The sequence below is a fragment of the Cyprinodon tularosa genome, unplaced genomic scaffold (genome assembly GCF_016077235.1).
Source record: "Cyprinodon tularosa strain WSP-4 unplaced genomic scaffold, ASM1607723v1 ctg602, whole genome shotgun sequence".
NCBI lineage: Eukaryota > Metazoa > Chordata > Actinopteri > Cyprinodontiformes > Cyprinodontidae > Cyprinodon > Cyprinodon tularosa.
This window is the reverse complement of record NW_024039344.1, coordinates 275,350-295,868: the sequence shown is the minus strand read 5'-3', so window position 1 is coordinate 295,868 and position 20,519 is coordinate 275,350. Positions and strand designations below refer to the sequence as shown.

Sequence of the window (20,519 nt, the reverse complement as noted above, 5' to 3'; positions counted from 1 at the left end):
TATAAAAATATAGACAAAAACATACTAAAACAACAGAGCTTCAGTTTGGATTTCAAGGCTTTTTCTTCATCTGAAGTCTGCTGGATAGAAATTGATGAAGAAAAGACCCTTAATGCTAATATTGGCATTCCAGGCATTAGGAAAGCGGTGATATAATTAGAATTCATGAGTCAAGGAATTAAAACATCGATATAACCGAGCAGTGGAGTTAAGACACTCTGGTGCTCTTTGCTCAGTCAGAAGTCAGTGTTAAGCACATTCCGTCAGAAGATGGACAGATTCCTTTATGAGCTCACATGGATAGATACGTGAAAAATTAATTTAGAAATAACTAGAGACACACAAAACCATCAACCACCACTCAGGACTGGATGCGTTTGATCAGGAAATTCATAGAAAAAAACAAACATTTCTTTCCAATTATTAAAATAATCAAACCCAAGAAACGTATGGTCTACAAGTAAAAATTGGCCTGGGGGAATCTAATCAGAAAAGGTCATTTTACCACCATCCAGAACCTGTAATAATATGTATATCCTGTATAGCACATCTGGATAGATGCAAACTACATTTCGTTGCTTTGTACTCGTGACAGTGCAATGACAATAAAGTTGAATTCTATTCTATTCTATTCTAAATAAAAACATCAAGCATTTTGACCCTTTTAACACCAATTTCTAGCAGGACAGGAAACAGAACAAGGCAAATAGATCATCCTCCAACTAATATTGCCGCTACAGTTGTTTTTATTTCCACATCTTTTTTAAATCTAATTTTATCCTCACCTGAACAGTTTCACTAACATCTTTTCACAAACAATTACCATCTGGAGCAAAAGGAGATGAAATAGCCAGCTCACACACACACTAAGCTTACTAAAGGCTAAAGCTGTGCAGCTATGAAGGAATAACTGTTTTCATAACGTGATCATGTTTCACCTGATAGTGAAAATGAAATACACTAGCCCGGAAACAATTATTATTAATCAGCTAATTGCGATTAATCGTTTATTTAAATAATCATCAACTAATTTAGTAATTGCTTAATTGTTAACTGGAATATAAGAACTCTGGAACATTCCATTAGCTAACAGAGCAACCCATGTAGAGCTCTAGATATACCAACATTGTAAAAAAAATATATAATTTTGCTTTTAAGATAAAAAAATAAATAAAAAATTTTGGCAGTCAATATGCTATATCAAGAAATCCTCAAGTGGGACATTTTACCTTACAGAAGAGGATTAGGGCCACTGAAAAAATAAAAAAAGTTAACAGATTTTTTAATTTTATTTCAGTATAATATGAGAAGAAAATCAGAATTCTGACTTTTTCCTCAGAATTCTGACTTTTTTTCTCAGAATTCTGACTTTTTTTCTCAGAATTCTGACTTTAATCTTAAAATTCTGACTTTAATCTCAGAATTTTGGATCTTAATGTAGATGGGCACTATGAAGGAAGAGATGTGGGAGCACTCAGCTTCACTGACAAAGATGTGAGTTATTTGGGAGGGCCCGTAACACATTAGTGAAAAATTACAAAATAAGGCAACTTTTTTTACGTGCCATTTCATTATTGAAGGAGCAGAAGGTCATTTAAGCAAGAGAGCTAGTCTCTAAAACAGACATGGCTACAGCTCAATGCTAACATGTTTGTTAGCTGTCAGAATTCAGAGGGAAAAAAATAAAAAATTCTGCGATTGAAGTCAGAAATCTGATAAAAAAGTCAGAATTCTGAGAAAAAAGTCAGAATTCTGAGATTAAAGTCAAAATTCTGACTTTTTTCTCATATTAAACTAAAATAATATTTAAAAATCAGTTACCTTATTAAACTTTTTTGAGTGGCCCTAATCCTCTTCCGTAACACCTGGTTTAAATTCTCTAAAAAAGAACCTTTTGCTATCTGATTATTCATTGATTACTCAGAAAAAAACAGATAAGCAAAAATAATTGTTAGTTGCCGACCTTAAATATACAAATATAAACCTGCGAAGAGCAAACAAAATTCAGAGTCTGGATATACTGCCTTAAAATGTGACCAATACTTCTACAAGGAGCCAGCATGCTTACAAGATGTTTTTTTTTTTTTTTATCCCCTCTGTGGCCATGGTAGAAACTGAAACCTCTAAATATAATCACCATTGGATCCACCCATCCAAAGGTGATATATTATCTGCAGGGTGTTCTAGGTGAATCCCATCTCCCACCATATTTCTCCAACCTTCCTTTTCTCCACATAAGCCCACCAGCTGTCATTGCTGCTTTAGCTGGGCCATAACGTCAGGCTCATACCATCCTACCAACTGTCAGTTTTAGCTCCGTCTGCGCATTATAAGAGAGAAACGTTAGAAGCACAAGCAGATAACTTATGCTTATGTTATTATTGAACCTGCATTTAAATGATTAGGTGACGATTTAAACAATTAGGTGAAAACAAGTTTATTTGGCAGCGGATAAAAACCTATATAGACTATCTTCACTCTCAGATGCCCCCCACATTTGCCTTTATCTCATAGTGTCATCAAACCACTGACGGTGGAGTACAAATCTCCATCTTCCTTAATACAACATGCTTGTGACAGGCTGGAGGCATTGCGAAATATCAGTAAAAGCCCTGAATGAAAGCTAACTAAAGTTGCCTCATGTCACCAAAGCAGAAAATGTGTAGAGGAAGTAATGGAAAAGAAAGTGCAGGGGGCCACAAAAGATTTCTATGTGACTGAGGCATGGTATGAGTGCTGCAGGGCGGGGGTGTTCACAGGGCTTTCATCTGCTTTGATAAGGAATACAAACATGGAGAAACATTCCTCAGGTGGATCACTCTCAGTTACTGAACAGATCAATCCAGATAATGGATTTCTGAAAAGAAATGGCAAAACCTGCACACTTTCTTCCAGGGTCCACCTGCTAGATGGGTATGGTTAGATGTTTTAGGGGAGATAATGAAATTAAAGCCATGCAGCCCAGTTGTCTATTCAAGGCAAGCAGGGATTACCTCAGATCACCTTAGATGGAGAAAGACAGTTTTTAAAGTTAGGGGATTGGAATGCATGTCTGAGGGAAAGACAGCAGCTTTGTGTTCAATGCATGTGGAGTTGAGCTGGATAATATATGACAGCACTCCCTGAGGTGCAGGTTGGATATTAGACTGAAGCTGATGGCGCAACTCATGCTGCCGTGATAACAAGTTCTGCCAGTTCACTAGGAGTTAGGCAAGTCCTGAGAAACAACCTTTCTAACTTTATTTTCTCTGAGACAGAGAATATAAAACATGCTCTATTTTCATTCAACTGTCCAAATCTTTTTTTTTTTTTAAGTTTCTGCTATCAAACTTCTCTCACCTTTTCCTTGCTGTCTTGCTCCAAAGGAGGTGAAGAAGTCAGAGACTTCACGCTCCCCAGAGCCACCGCCTGGGTGACGGTGACCCCGCCGCCCGGAGCCGCGCTGCTCTTCTCGATGGTTTCCACTTTAATCAATCGGTGCTTCGGCGACACATACTTGTTATCCGACGGGACCACAGAGTTCAAACTCGAACCGAAAGAAATATTTCCACCCGGAGTGTACGGGTCTTCGAAGTCCAACTCCTTCTGTAGTTTGTAAGCAGCGAGGATGTCCGGCTGAGCTGGACTCGGAAAAGTGGCTCCGGAGCCCGTCTGCTGCGCTCCGGGCGCACCGCTGTGACAGTGTCTGTAGTCCGGTTTTGGAGGCGCCGGGGGGGGTGCTTTGGCAGTTTTGAATCCTAGGTGCTCCTTGAACCACTTGGCCATACTTCCAGTTCATCGCTCTGAAGTCATTGAATGTTGTTTGAGCTCCAGCGTTTGGATCAGCGCTGCCCGGAATGAGTGGAGGGGTCCTCGGGTCACGCTCGGCCAACCGACCGGGTCCGGAGCGCGTCGCCAGGCTCGTTGCGCAGAAAGTGCGCGTTTGGTTCGCCGCTCTGACGGAACACCGGCGGAGAGCCACGGGGACTCCTCTGCTCTGCCCCGGCGCAACTCTGTCACAGTCACACTCCCACGCAGCCACGCGCACACAGACATACGCAGCTTTCGCTCTGACCGCTCGGTTCCGACGCACGTCAGTTTTTTTTTTTTTTTTTCCAGACTAAGCAACACTGGAGGGCTAGAGCGAGAGAAACACGTCTCCCCCTACCTCCTCCAACCTGTCCTCCTCATACATGAGAACACTCACTGCCACCTACCGGACCTCTGAAACTGCGCTCCTTCCTGTGGCCCCTGGCACTAGATTCATTAAAACCTGCCTTCCACTACTTGGCCCCATCAAACCCTTTCTAGGGAAGAGAGAGAAATATAAAGAGAAATAACTTTCTATCCTAAACATGAAAAATACACTTTTTTACGAGACACTTTAAATCATAAAATGAGAACTACTTTCAAATTAATTCACAAATTCAGTATTTTTTTCTTAGCGCAATAGTGGCTCGTTTCAAAGCTTAGTGTGGCATCACTATCAATTAACCTTAATCAGAAAACATCATTTCATTTCAATAATAATTATCTTAACAACGTTAAAAAGAGAAATTGTGTGTATTTTGTTTACCACGAATTCGGTTATTTATCTAAAAAAATAAGCACAAACATAATTTTCATACTTTCAATAAAAAAAAATATGTTTTGAATTGATTAAAAATCACCTCCAGCAGCTAAGATGTTGATTTAAAAAATGAGGTAAAAGCTGCACTTTCACAGGTGTTCCCATCTAAAACACAGACAGGTATTCTAGAACATATAAATCTAAACATAAAACAGGCTTCAGAAGATCCTTCCTGCTCACAGATATTAACATATACAACCATAAATTAGTACGTTTCATTTCCTTTTGGGATCAGTGAAGTATTTTTCACAATGAAAATAAATAATTTAAGTGGTATAAAGATTACATATGATTTTTCAGTATATCACACACTTATCTGTTCCAATTGATCAGAATCAGAAATACTTTAATAATCCCAGAGGGAAATTTCTTTTGTTACACGCTCCATATATATATATATATATATATATATATATATATATATATATATATATATATATATATATATATATATATATATATATATATATGCATATGTATAACTATTAATCGAAGTAAAGTGATAGTGACGCTGTGCAAGGAAGGAATAAATGTAAATGTCGATACAGTTAGTTTAAAAAATGTTATTACACATTTTAAACAAATGCTGCCTTTACTTATATCTACTGATATATATATATATATAGCCATATATCTTTGGTTAATCATCTGGTTGAGAGGAAACACATTTGACTTGTCTCAAATCCCTGATTTTCCAGTCTTTCTCCTGAATAAGCGTTGAGTCAATAGACAGTTTGAGGCTTCCAGTGATTACTTTGTGCTGAGTGTGCTGTAGTGTCAGTAAAAAGTAAGAGTTCTTCTAACAAAAAGGAATCTCCAGCAGCACTGGGCTCAGTGTGAGTGCCTATCTGCTGCGATGGACTGTGGGGTTTGAGAAGAAAGAAGATAAGCACAAAGAAACACAGATGCACTGGTCAGGAAGTAGCTACAGCGTAATGGCAGCAGTGCTACGCAGCCCTGAGTGAGACATCAGATCTATGAGCTGAGGGAGGTAGCCTATGAGGAATAACCCTGAATGGGATTCAGGATATTGAAATAAAGAAGAAGGTTAGTTCTAGATATAAATTCTACTTTTTATATTCAGGCATCTTGGGTTTAAAGAAGTACAGGTATTTACAAACTTTCCACCTCTTCATTAGCTTCCCTTCAACAGGACTCAAGGGTAAAGTGTCCTTTGCTCATTCTCATTGCTCCTGAGTCCAGATGGCCACAGCAACGTGTTTGAACTGCAAATTGCATTGTAAATGATGAGTGGATTGTGAAGTCTATATTAACATTAAGCACTGTCCTCACTGAGACCTTCATGCAAAAAAATGTTCAAAATAACAGCATGAGTGAACATTGTTCTCCAAGGTGTCTTTCTCTTTTAGCCGATAGGACCGCTGGTTAATTTGCTAACACTAATTGTCTTACTATTGGGCAACAAATAAAAAAAATCCTATTTACTCTCCAAGAGACAAACTTCAGGAAAATTCTGCATTAGCAGAAGTCATGGTTCCAGCGCTGCAGGGTTTTATGAAGCAATATTTCTTTTTTAATATCACTACAGACACCGCCTTGAGCAAGTCACAGTGCACAGAACAGAGTTTAACCATGACTGGCCCTGGAGAGGCAACTCCATGTTCTGAGAATCAACACAAAATCCATTATTCCTTTTTTGTCTTAAATCTTATTACTCCTGCGTTTTAAATGCATTTTAAATGCATTTTAACTTCACCCATGTTTTGAATCATTGAACGTCATCTAAACACAATGATATATTTTATCTAACAGCACCTTTAGCATATGGGAGTTGATAAATTAAGTACAAAGTTTTTTATGTGTTCCATCCCTATGTGCTTCTGTGGAGGATCTCTGGCATAGTGAAAGAGTCTGTGTCATTTTGTTAACTCTGCATGACTTAAATTTCTGATCCTTTGTTGTGCTGCTACAGTTGTATTCACCTGTTTCCTTTCGGCTGCCGTGGTTGATACCCTTTTAAAATGCAAATCCTTTAATCTAGCACCACATAGGCTACAAGTGAGGCCTTTCAAAACCCACACGGCGAGAATTCGTTTGTTCGGAGTTATTACTGCAAAGGGATTCTGCTGAACGTGTCACACTTTAAGAAATGCACCAGAGGTGTGAATACTACATCAGCACAAATAAATATATCTGAAAAGATTGATTCATGACTAACATAACTGAGCCTCATTAAAGTATCATAGTTGTAGATGTCTTTATTTTCCCTCTGCTATTCAGATCATATAGCTAACTGTATCATCTTGTCATTGTGTGCAGCCAAGCAGGAGTACATTGAGAGACATTATGAACTAATGGGGTACATTAAATATGAGCTAATATGGTGCCTTGTGAAAACTGACCAACCCAAAGTGCCACACAATTGGGAAATTGAATGAGAATGTTAACTCAGCAGGGAGGTTTTGGACATTTTTAAAACAAGGTTAGGTCATTATGCAGTAGACAAAGCTTTGAGCATCTCAATTGTAATAGACAGCAATGATCACAGATGCAAGAAAATAAGAAAAACTCTAGAGAAGTTGCAGAGATCAAAAGCTCAGGTAGAAGAATCTGTTGGCTGTGTGTTCTATGAATCAGCCCTTTATGGAAAGTTGTCTCCGAAAAAGAAAGATGCAATTACTGTCATCTACTGTTTGCAACACGCTGTATAGGGGGCGGAGTAAAGCTGTGTGATCTAGTCTTTTGAGACTAAAGTTTAACTTTGTGACCTGCATGCAAAACCTAATATAGGGCATCAAACACGTAGCATTTTGCCTTTAACTGACTAAATGGACATGCAATGAGATAAAGAATATTTAGATTGAATTACGAACATGTTTTTGTGCAGCAAAACTTGAAAATTTATCATCTACACCCATTCTGACCAAGCTGAAGCTATTGTGCTGAAAATAAGTAGCATAAATGTTGGTTTGGAGATGTTCAAAGATGGTAGACACATTGCTAATAAGACCTTCAGCTACATACATCAGAAGCAACAACCTGATTGAAGATATATTAATATATCCTTTTCATTTTCTGGTTGTAATAGATCTAAAACTATGTGTAATTTTGCATTACATTAAGTTGGTCAGTCAAATTCAATGCTTTGAACAACATTTTCGTAGAAAGATGTGGTAAGACATTTTTATGGAAGGTATTTGCAGGCACTGAGAAACTAAGAATGACACTTCAGAGTTCTCAGAAATCACATATCTGGGATTTGATGGTGGTTTGTTTCAGCTATAGGTGAATATAAAAGCATTCAGCAGTTTCTGCTGACAACTCAAACGGCTGACAAGCTGCTCTTGACACTTGACAAGTATATTTTCCTCTTTAAGACAGCTGAGTGGAGGAATGATTCCTCAGCAGCTTATAGCACTGTTATTGTCAAAGGGGGTAAAACAAGGACAATCTTTTAGGACATAATATATAGATTTTTACTTTAAGACAAGTTACAATGTTTTCACCCTAATCCCTGTGAATTTGAAGTTATAGAATCTGCCTTCGTATCAATCAGGTATGGCTGCTCTCAATAATAAATGTGTTCAAATAATGTCATTGGCATGCTAAACAGCTTATTTTTTCTTTCAAGGATGAAACGTCAGAAAAAAACCTGAAACTTTTGTTGACATATTTACATTAATACTCCATTTAATTGAAAACAACAGTTTTATTAAAATCATTCTAAAAAATCCCACACTTATTCCAGAAGTGTACTGTTGCTGTACTGCTTGATCAAGCAAGTAGATTTATATAATGAGTGTAAATAAAAACAAATGTACATTGTTCAAATTTTGTGCACCATTTAGTGTAAATGAAATACTCTTAATAAGGTAAATCTGGTTTTGTGGCGCTAAATATTAGCCTCTGGTCAGCATGGAAATATGTACCGGTAGCTGTCTTTGCTCCTTTGTCGACAATTTAAGACAGTAAACCACTGCCAGTAATGCAGGGAAATTGTGGAGTTTGATTCTCCAGGCTGAGGAAGCTTTTCACTAAAGGTGTAACAGCTTGCTGTCTGTCAACAGCTGCACCACAAAGGTTTTCAACTTACAGACTCAATATGTAATTGTTCAATTAGACGGCAGAGAAGTCCTGACATGAAGCAAAGCTCCCTACAGTTAAAGACATGGAGAACATGAGCCAATCTGGCTAATTATGTGCCGCAGACCAAGTTCTGGTATTATAAACTAATGCAAGTTTAATGAAGTAGTGGGTTATCTGGGTAACCCTATCCCTTCTCTTCCATTGCACTCGTGATCTAATATGTCTGAAGACAACCAGCAGGACTTTAATCCAATGACTGATGTGGATAAATACATAATTGCTTCATTCTGCTTATATAATCCACACAAGTACAATGCATTAACAAGTAGAAACAGTTCATGTACTGTTCAACATTTTGTCTCATTAAAGCAAAACATGCCTGTGTATTAAATACCATGGCATTTTGTGACAGGCAGACACAAAGTAGTGAAGAAAATATTTTTTTATATATATTTTTCACAAATAAATTCTAAAAAACGCATAGATAGATAGATAGATAGATAGATAGATAGATAGATAGATAGATAGATAGATAGATAGATAGATAGATAGATAGATAGATAGATAGATAGATAGATAGATAGATAGATAGATAGATAGATAGATTTAAGAAGTCGATCTGCTTTGTTTCGCATAAAAAATCTGATATATTTGGTAAACAAAATGCAGTAAAATTTGTGCTTGTAACAAGATTAAGGTTGATGCTCTGTAGAAAACAGATAAGGAAAATCAATATGATGTTTGGGAGCAGTATGTAATATTTTATCTAAACACACGTGTGCGTGTGTGTGTGTGTTTGTGGTGAGTGACAGTCCCCTCCTTTTCCTACCGACTGTGCAGATTTGTTTACTTTTCCATCTGTGCCAATCAAAGTGCAGGCTGGAGGCCACTTCGTTTCATATCTCATCTGGAAGGAGAATGGATGTCACCTCTGGTTGTTTTAAATAGGCTGCTCACCGCAGGGGTGAACTGCAGCAGCCAGAATGAAATACTACAGAGGGCCCTCTGTGTGCTGCAATAGATTAAAACCATTACTTTCTAAGGAGTACAGGTGCTGGTCATAAAATTAGAATATCATGAAAAAGTTGATTGATTTCAGTAATTCCATTTAAAAAGTGAAACTTGTATATTATATTCATACATTACATACAAACTCATATATTTCAGATGTTTATTTTGTTTAATTTTGATGATTACAAATGACAACAAATGAAAATCTCAAATTCATCATATCAGAAAATTAGAATATTGTGAAAAGGTTCAAAATTGATGGCCCCTGGTGCCACACTCTAATCAGCTAATTAACTCAAACCACCTGCAAAAGCCTTTAAATGGTCTTTCAGTCTAGTTCTATAGGCTACACAATCATGGGGAAGACTGCTGACTTGACAGTTGTCCAAAAGACGACCATCGACACCTTGCACAAGGAGGGCAAGACACAAAAGGTCATCGCTAAAGAGGCTGGCTGTTCACAGAGCTCAGTGTCCAAGCACATTAATAGAGAGGCGAAGGGAAGGAAAAGATGTGGTCGAAAAAAGTGTACAAGCAAGAGAGATAACTGCACCCTGGAGAGGATTGTGAAACAAAACCCATTCAAAAATGTGGGGGAGATTCACAAAGAGTGGACTGCAGCTGGAGTGAGTGCTTCAAGAACCACCACACACAGACGTATGAAAGACATGGGTTTCTGCTGTCGCATTCCTTGTGTCAAGCCACTCTTGAACCACAGACAGCGTCGGAAGCGTCTTGCCTGGGCTAAAGAGAAACAGGACTGGACTGCTGGTGAGTGGTCCAAAGTCATGTTCTCTGATGAAAGTAAATTTTGCATTTCCTTTGGAAATCAAGGTCCCAGAGTCTGGAGGAAAAGAAGAGAGGCACTTCATCCACGTTGCTTGAAGTCCAGTGTAAAGTTTCCACAGTCAGTGATGGTTTGGGGTGCCATGTCATCTGCTGGTGTTGGTCCATTGTGTTTTCTGAGGTCCAGGGTCAACGCAGCCACATACCAGGAAGTTTTAGAGCACTTCATGCTTCCTGCAGCTGACCAACTTTTTGGAGATGCAGATTTCATTTTCCAACAGGACTTGGCACCTGCACACAGTGCCAAAGCTACCAGTACCTGGTTGAAGGACCATGGTATCCCTGTTCTTAATTGGCCAGCAAACTCTCCTGACCTTAACCCCATAGAAAATCTATGGGGTATTGTGAAGAAGAAGATGCAATACACCAGACCCAACAATTCAGAAGAGCTAAAAGCCACTATTAGAGCAACCTGGGCTATCATAACACCTGAGCAGTGCCACAGACTGATCGACTCCATGCCACGCCGCATTGCTGCAGTAATACAGGCCAAAGGAGGCCCAACTAAATACTGAGTGCTGTACATGCTCATACTTTTCATGTTCATACTTTTCAGTTGGCCAACATTTCTATAAATCCTTTGTTTTTATTGGTCTTCAGTAATATTCTAATTTTCTGATATGATGAATTTGAGATTTTCATTTGTTGTCATTTGTAATCATCAAAATTAAACAAAATAAACATCTGAAATATATGAGTTTGTATGTAATGTATGAATATAATATACATGTTTCACTTTTTAAATGGAATTACTGAAATCAATCTACTTTTTCATGATATTCTAATTTTATGACCAGCACCTGTATGTTGTTTTACTGTACATATATTTTTCAGAAAATTCTTGGATAAAGGAAATAATTGCAATCCAACTGAAGGTTGAAAGTGTTTGAAAAAAAGGTGGAGTTCAAGTTTAAAAAAGCTGGTTGAAACAACTGATGATGTCAAGTCAACCACAGAAACGCAGCTGCAATTAGGGCTGCTAAATTCTGTGTAGATATTATATAAACTGTTTATTATTTTAAGAAAAGATTTCGAGGACCATATTGTCCATACTGTTTTACTCATTAGGTTATGTATTGTTTAATATCTGCTCCCATTCCTGTCTGAGGAATGGGAGTAGATATTCTACCACTTAAAAGGTAAAATATGGCATTCCTGGAAAAAGCTCCACTCTCCGTTTTACATACAAAGAATCCTGCATAGCTCAGTTAGATGAAGAAGAGGAAACAGTTTAGAGTTTTTCCCCCCTAATTTTTGATTTATGCTCCTGCTCTACATCCAGCATATATCTTCCTCAGTTAGTCTCGGTTCAAGGTCATATTTCGGGCATTAAGTGGGCCATTGAAACCTGCGCTTCAAAACAGCTTCCTTGTTGTCATGGTTACAGATCCTGACTGTTGTTGTTATAAAAATAGCAGGGTTGAAATCAAATGTTTTCTGAGCAGCAAACCAAAACCAACACATTTGGAAAATGTCCTTTGAAATCAGACTCATGTCAATATACAAAGTACATGGCTGCAACACAGTGAGAGGTTTTCTGATCATTTTGCAACAAATGTTGGTCTTATTAGTTGATTCAACAATTATTGAAGTATGGACAAAAAGGATGGATTATTTAAAGCAAATTTACCTTTAAAAACAACTTCCCATGTTTAAGGCATGGCACAGTGTTTTTTAATGTATATATTTTTTCAATGTATATATTCATATACCAGCCACACCTCTGCATAGCCTTCGTTATGATGAGTTATGATTCGTGCCCGTCTTCTTAGACAGTTTGGCTCTGTTCTTATAGTAATATCGGTGTGAAAACATGAAAATCCATTTATGTTTAAATAAAAACTAGTGTTTTTCATATATACACACACATATCAATTTCAAACAGATGGTATCGGCCAATACTGAACAGCCAGGTATCGGGTATCAGTATCGGGGCCAAGAAATGGCATCAGCTCAATACTAATAAAAACTATATTTTGTGCTACCCCACTTTTATCAAAGGTTCTCTTTAGGACTGTTTAATGACTTGTGCTTTTCTTTTTTACTTTGTTACGGCCCCTGGCCTTTTAAGACTGTGCAGGCCTTTTGTTATGCAGGTTCAGCTCTGACAGAACTCCCTTGGTGGCTGCCTGAGGACTGCAGTGACATGATTGGAGCAGCAGAAGAGTGTCAAGCCAATCAGTGTGCCGATGAGGCCCACCTGCACCTTATAAAAGGCTCCTGAAAAGCTTTCAGTTTGGGGACAGCTATTGGGAAGGTTTTGTTAAGCTGTTCCCCCATCTTGTTTTTGCATCTGTTTTTGGGAAGAAAGAGCTCTTTGCCCTGGCTTTGTATGTACTTTGCTTAGTCTGCTTTAGGTGGACTTGTTCAAGCTAGTAGCTTGTGTTTGGGAGGTTTGGTGCTCCCTTTGTCTTTTCATTTGGTTTGTTTTTGTGTTAAAACTTAGTCTGACTGTTTTTGGGCAGTTTGTACGTAATTTTATTTGCTCTCAGCCAATCTTGAATTTGTTTGCCCTTACCTTTTTTGTTGTTTTGTTTTAACTGAGTTAAGCTATATTGTGTTTTGGGGCTGTTTAACCATCTTTTTTTGTAATAAATAATTTTTAGCTTCCCCCGAACTACTCCAGACATTATTTATGTTGCTTCCCCAAGACCCCTAGACCTTGGGGGCGTAACGACTTCATTATCCTAGTTTCTTTATGATCAAGCCTACAATATTGTTTTAGTTTTAACAAATTTGAGATAATTTTCAACAGTTAGGATTATTTTATTGATGATGTGTGAGTCAGTTAAACCCTAATAATGCCTATGGTGTGTGTCAGGTTTCTGTTTCTGTTATGTTTTTTCTTTTGATTATCCAGTTCTGCTTGGCTCCTTGTTTTCTAGTTTTAGTGGGTTAATTCGTAGTTTATTTGTGTTCTTTTGTTTTTTTTTTCTCAGTTACTGTCTTAGTCTTGGTTCTGTTATGTTTTTCTTTTGAGTATTCAGTTTTACTTGGCTCAATGTTTTATAGTCTTCGTGGTTTCATTCTTATTTTAAAGTGTTTTCTGGTTATTTTCAGTTTCTAGGTTCTTATTTTTTGCCCTCTGCTACCCTCTTGTGTTCTCCTTTTTCCTTTGCTCCTTTTCTGCTCTGCTCTGTGCACACCTGGTCCCAATCTGGTCGTTAGTCCTCTCTTTGTTTAAGTCTTCTTTAAATACTCACCCTGTTCAGTTCTTCAGTGCTGGGTCCTCGTCAAACCTCTTCAGTCTTCCTCCACTTCGTCTCTGTGAGCCTTCCTCGTTGAGTTTGATTCCCTGATGTCTCCAAGGTTTTCTGGTTTGTTTTCTTCTTATTTTTTCATGTTTTGAATTTTAGATTTTTGGACTCCTGGTTTCATGTTTGTTTTTTGGACTTTGTTTTCATTGTGGATTCTTGGTTGCCTGTTTGTTTGGACTTTGTTTTTTCAGTTACCCTTTCATTAAACCAACCATTAATTCACCTCTGCCTGCCTGCCTCTGCTTTTGGGTCCTCAACCCTCAAACAAATCCTGACAGTGTGTCAGAACAAAAATTTTAGAACAAAAGTAGTATATCTAATTAGAACAGTTCTCTGTCAGGGTAAATAGTAATTTTCATTACATTGCAAAGATTTGTGAATTGAATGAGAGTAGTGTCCTTGATTTAAAAACATAGTTTAATATTTTGATATGGCTGGAGTCATGGATGTTTCCTCATTTAAAAACGTTTACACTGTAATGATGTTGGAGACTGGAGTTGTATAAAATGCTTCTTTAACTTTGATTTGGGGTTGACTTCAACAACAAGTGTGCCTGGTTGGTAAGCGCTGCCCTCTGTAACCCAAAGCAAATTCAAGAATGAGATCCAGGATTCAGGTGGTTGAAATTAGATTTCTCTGCTGGCTGGCTGGGCTCAGCTTATAGCTACTTCTCCTTCACATCGAGAGGAGTCAGCTGAGGTGGCTTGGGCATCTTTGTTGGACACCCTCTGGAAGCCTCCCTCAGGAGGTGTTCTAGCCATGTCCCCCCAGGACGAAGCTCAGGGGACAGACCAGGACACGATAGAGGGACTATGTCTCTTGGCTGGCCTGGAAGTGCCTCAGCTTTCCCAAGTAGAGCTGGAGGACATGACTGGGGACAGGGAAGTCTAGTAATCTCTACTAAGACTACTGCAACTTCTGTAATGGATAAAACGGAAAACAACAAGTACAAGTACAAAGGCCAGGACAAATGTTCAAAAATAATGCAATTCTTTTGGATGTATGTATTTCTCCTTGGCATGTTTCCATCTGTATTACCTTTGTTATTCTCTTTGGATATATAATTTATTGTGCCCCTCTGAATTATTTTGAAAACACATTTTTGAATCCCCCAAAAGCCACTAGCAGTCCTTTCGTTTCTTTCTATCTTCTAGAAGTTTTACATTGGCTGCTAATAAAAGCACTCTAGTAGACATGTTACCTTTTGAACCCTGCTAAGCATGTCAACCAGTTTGATAGAACTCGTGCTGTCACACCATGCAAAATGCGGATTTACCGCCTATTAAACTGAGTTTGTATTTGGGATGCATTAGATGCTGTGAAGCCTTTCTTCAAATAAAGCAGAGTATTTAAAATTTATTCTTAGGGATTTTTGATGTTTAGGAAGAACATGAAATGACAGTGGGGGGGATGAACGATCCAAATAATTTTTTTTTTCTATACACCATGCTGATTATTTGTAGGTCCTGTTCTTCTAAAAAAAACTCTTTGCGTTAAAAAAACAAAACCACAAAACAACAGTACTGCATCTGCTGAAGACAGCAAGAGCTATTCTTCAAGGTTGACCCTCACTTTTGTTGGTGCATAATAACGGCCATTTAGTATCATGAAAGGATTATGAGTGTTCTGCGCGTGACTGTGATGAATCAGAGCAGAATGGTTCACGAGTCTGCCCCCTCAGTCAGTGTGAAGCAGTCAATGGCCCCGGACAGATGAAAATTTACTGCTCTTCGTTCCTTTTCAGTCTCAAAATCGTGCTGTTCCAAACTGCCCTGTCACCTGGAGGCAACCACAAAAAGGTTTGAAGAAAGTCCTTAAACCAAAAACAAATTATAAGCCAGATTATGATCAAATGGACACATGTTTAAAAATAAACTCTGTTTTATAACATTTACTGGTCGTAAAAAGAAGACATAAACTCTTTCGTTCTAACCTTAAACATGCAGGGTTTTTATATATTGTCCTCTAGGCTTAAGCCTCAGCAGAATGATTATGTCAGTCATGCCTCTCCTTGAATATGATTTCATTATTCCAAAGCATAATTACCAAAGTGAGAATTGCCAACAGTTAAACTCATATTGATTGCCTCGCTGTAGGGTATGGTGATTGGATACCCCCCACTGCAGCCACCCTCATTTTCTTTTTCATTTTCATTTTAATTTGGTATGTTTTCTTTGACCGGCAAATAAAGTCTCCAGCAGAGATGGTAAACTGTATCCGGTGTGTAATTAAAAAAGATTTTGGCAATCTTAAAAACTGCTCTCATGGCAGCCCTATTAGAGCCAGTCCTGCTTTGCAATGGTGTAACGACACAACAATAAGATTATCGTAAGCAACATTATCTGGGTGGGCCCCATATGAAGTACAACACCCCTTTATTTCGGTTAGAAACATATTATAGGAGTGTATTTTTTATACATAGTTATTAACATAGTAATTAAAAGTACCACTATCTGCTTTGCTATTGGTGTCGTGTTTAAACGGCTCACCATCATGTTGAAATCTGCCATGTGTTGGGGTATAAATACGGTCCGGTCAGTCAATCTGGAATCAGGTGAATTTAAGACGAATTTTTCACGCCATTACAGTTGCAAAGAGACGTCCTAGTCGACAATTGCGTAGGGGGCTAACCAGGTGTCAATGACGGGCCCCTAAGAGGTTGGGGGCCCCTAAGCAACTGCATACTCTGTTTACCGATAGTTACGGTATACCATTGCTGCTATGGATGGGGATATGCTCTGAGGCTCTGGGTGTACAGAGGAATTTGGCCTCATAACTTAGCTGCTGAGAGGTCACATAGTTGTAGAGAATTGGTGACGTATTTCCTTAGGTTGTAACATATAAACAGTTTCAACCACCATGGATTTCGCATTTTTGCTACAGCATCTTGTAAAAAAATATTTATTCAAATACTCTGATGGTATAACCAACAAATTCTTAGTCCAATATAGGTCAGGACTTTAAGTAGGCCATTCTAACTGACTACTAGGCTTTGTTCTAATCATCCGTCACCTCAAATCTCGCGGTCGTCAGCTGGAACGCCTTGCCAATAAAACTGGACTCACCATTCACAAAAATATGTACAAGGATCACATTGCACTGTACAAGACTTCCCTCTCCTCTGCCAAATCTGCATATTACTCTAACTTAATCCACTCCAACCGCCACAACTCCAAAACTCTCTTTTCCCTTCTCACTTCCATCACCAAACCTCCCGACTCCCTTCCCTATCATATGCAATCCGATGACTTCTGCAATAACCTTATGTCCTTTTTCGTCTCCAAAATCACAAATATCCATAAACACCTGACCTCTTCTGGAGCTGCAGCTCCTGGAGGCGACCCGGCTACCCCCTACCCATCTTTTGCAACCACCCTCTCCAGTTTTGACCTTCCATCTGTTCAAGCCATTTCTGACTTCATTCATAAATCCAAACCTTCCACATGTCAGCTCGATCCTCTCCCGTCCACTCTGGTTAAATCCTGCTGCTCTTCATTTGCTCCTCTCATCACCAAAATCATCCACTCTTCCTTAAGCTCTGGTTCAGTCCCCTCTGCACTCAAAACCGCTACAGTCACCCCAATTCTGAAAAAACCTGGCCTGGACCCCACCGACTTCAATAACTTACGTCCCATATCCAATCTACCCTTCATATCCAAAATTCTGGAAAAACCTGTTGCCTCCCAACTCCACAACCACCTGATGTCCAATAATATTTACGAACAGTTTCAATCTGGCTTCCGTCCTCTGCACAGTACTGAAACAGCACTCATCAAGATCTCTGACGACCTCCTTATGGCTTCTGACTCTGGACTACTTTCCATCCTCATTCTCCTGGACCTCACAGCAGCCTTCGACACCATCTCCCATGCCACTCTCCTCAGTCGACTATCATCCATCGGTATCAGCCGCACCCCTCTAACCTGGTTCACTTCATACCTCTCAGATAGGATACAGTTCATACAACTCAAATCTCATAAGTCCATCTACTTCCCTGTTTCTGCTGGTGTGCCCCAAGGTTCTGTCCTGGGGCCCCTCCTGTTTATTATCTACATCCTCCCTCTTGGCTACATCCTCCGTAAGCATCATATCAAATTCCACTGCTACGCGGACGACACCCAGCTCTACCTTTCTACTCAGCCATCTGCCTCACTCCCACCAATCTCCCTCACCCTCTGTCTCCAAGAAATCCATTCTTGGTTCTCATCCAACTTCCTCAAATTGAATAGCTCTAAAACCGAAGTCCTCCTAGTAGGCACACCTCACACTCTCTCCAAAGCTAATAACTTCTCGATTACCATCAATGATTCAACTGTCCTCCCCTCCCCTCAGGTTAAGAGTCTGGGTGTCGTCCTCGACAGCACCCTCTCCTTCCAGTCCCACATTAACAACATCACCCGGTCTGCCTACTTCCATCTGCGTAACATCTCTCGTCTCCGTCCCTCCCTCACTCCCCAAACTACCGCCATTCTTGTTCACAGTCTCATCACTTCACGCATCGATTACTGTAACTCACTTCTTTTTGGCCTTCCAAACAAGTCCCTCCAGAAACTACAGCTCCTCCAAAACTCTGCAGCACGCCTGATCACTCGGACCCCCATTTCTCATCATATCACTCCAATCCTGCAACAACTCCACTGGCTCCCCATCAAACAAAGAATCATCTTCAAACTCCTCCTAACTACATTCAAGGCCCTTCACAGCTTGGCTCCATCTTACATCTCAGATCTCCTTCACGTTAAAACTCCCACCCGCTCCCTAAGATCCTCCCACTCCTTCCAGCTCTCCGTTCCCTCGGCCCGTCTGGTCACAATGGGGAACCGGGCATTTAGTCGCTCTGCTCCCCACCTCTGGAACTCCCTCCCTCCGGATCTCCGTACTCTGGACTCCTTCCCTCTTTTCAAATCCAGACTCAAAACTTTCCTGTTCAGACAGTCCTATCCCATCTAGTTCCTACGCATCACTTCAATATTGTTCTCTTCCTTTTCTTCCTTTGGTTTTATTTTACTTTCTGCTGTTTTGTTTTCTGTGGCATCTTATGCTTGTACTTTTTAGCTCCCTGTTTTTAATGTTTTTATCTGCCTGTACAGTGTCCTTGGGTGTTGTGATAAGGCGCTTTCAAATAAAATGTATTATTATTATTATCTAACTGTAGGTGTTGGTTTGGCTTATTGTCCTTCAGGAATGGGAAATATTCTGCACTCTACCAAAGATATTTTCTAAGATACTTTCTTTGCATTAACTCTGAGTCCTAATCCCCTAAAGACGTCATTTAAATGTTGGTGTTTAGTCTAAAGCTGGTTGATCCGTCATAGTCTTGATAGCTGAAAATTGGGCTGTGTTTGGTCGGTCTGATTTTGTCCTGCTTTAGTCTAATAACTGACGTTGAAAAAGCGTTACAAACCCAGTTTTCAATGTCTTTTTAATGATCTGAAAACTACGGCTTTACCCCTCTTACTTTTTTAACAGAATGTAGACGTCGTTAGAAAGTAAATCATGTCATCTTTTCAATGTCTTTCTCAACCAATTTTTGTGGTGGGAATTCACGTTACAGTTGTGAGCAACTGTGTCTAAGTCTCTAAAAATCTAACAGAACACGAGGAACGGCCACTGCACATGCTTTCGCATTGACTGGCACAGCAAACATTAAAACCAATAGCTGGTTGACTGAAGCGCTCATGACTTGTCAGAGGCAAATCCATTGATGGATGTGCCCCCAATCATGTCTTGACTCTCATCTTCCAAACCTGATATTGGCCTATTTAAAATGCACGGCTCGAAGGCAGGGGCATGCATTCTGCTTAGTTCTCACAGTACATGGATGGAAGGAGGCAGGAAACAGTTATGGACTAACAGTGTTCATTGATGGACCTGTTTGATAATTAAATCCCAAAGTGATTCTCAGAGTGCTGTGCTGCTGTTTTCCAGGGTGTGCGGTGGAGGCCGTAAACAGTATGCAGATGTTTGTCTAATTAAAAAAGAGCCTGTTGCTTGTAGAATTTCCCAGTAAATCAAAGGATATTCCAGTCAATACCAAGCAATTACAGTTTTTTCATCAAAAACAGGTCATACCTCAGTTGACAAAGATGACACTTAATATTTAATATAAGTTAAATTCATATGTGACATGATTTTTAAACACACAGAAATGACTTTACTTATTGATCTCTGCGTATTGCTAAGGGAATTCAGAGGCACATTTCACATGCCACAAAACATGAATGCCCAGCAGTCTTGAGTACCTCTCCAACACCTTCCCAGACAAATTAGACACAGCTGAGTAGTACTCAATGGACTTCTCCTGAGGGAAATCATCACAAGACAATGAGCTTCTCATCTTGGTTTTTATGTTGTGAGGGAAGAAAAATAGACAGAATGAGACAGAGAATAAAATGATTCCTGAGACGTCCCTTGAAAAAATACAGGTGAGAGACAGGCTGTATTTGACAGTCATAGAGGCAGGAATGATAAGTTGGTTCCTTTTTGGTAAGCCGATGTGAATCCAAGAGACTTCATAGCTGTGGAATTTTCAGAAGGATGATTACACACTGAGGATGATGGATGTGGGCTGAGTAGTGTGGGAGACAGGAGGATGTCCAGACAACCCTGTGGCGGATGACTTGCCACCGGCAGCTATTATCACAGCCTCATTGCACACATGGCACGAAGTAAACTTTTTTATCTTGTCGAATGAAAAGCAGAGAAGAGGTTTCAGCAGTCTTGCTCAATTAGGCTGCAAAATTCACATC

At 39.3% G+C, this 20,519-nt stretch overlaps 1 protein-coding gene across 4 annotated transcripts in view; it reads right to left on the bottom strand.

Moving 5' to 3' along the window:
• LOC119797925 (SH2 domain-containing adapter protein F-like) overlaps positions 1-4,100 on the bottom strand; it is a 131,485-nt gene extending 127,385 nt beyond the window's left edge. For 2 of the 4 annotated variants that reach the window (XM_038307195.1, XM_038307194.1), the window contains exon 1: positions 3,340-4,099. In XM_038307195.1, coding sequence (XP_038163123.1) covers positions 3,340-3,765 — 426 coding nt within the window. In that variant the 5' untranslated portion in view covers positions 3,766-4,099. Of the gene's footprint in view, positions 1-3,339 lie in introns of all 4 variants that reach the window. The other 2 variants (XM_038307193.1, XM_038307198.1) reach the window with 2 other exon arrangements.
• Positions 4,101-20,519: the final 16,419 nt, after the last annotated feature.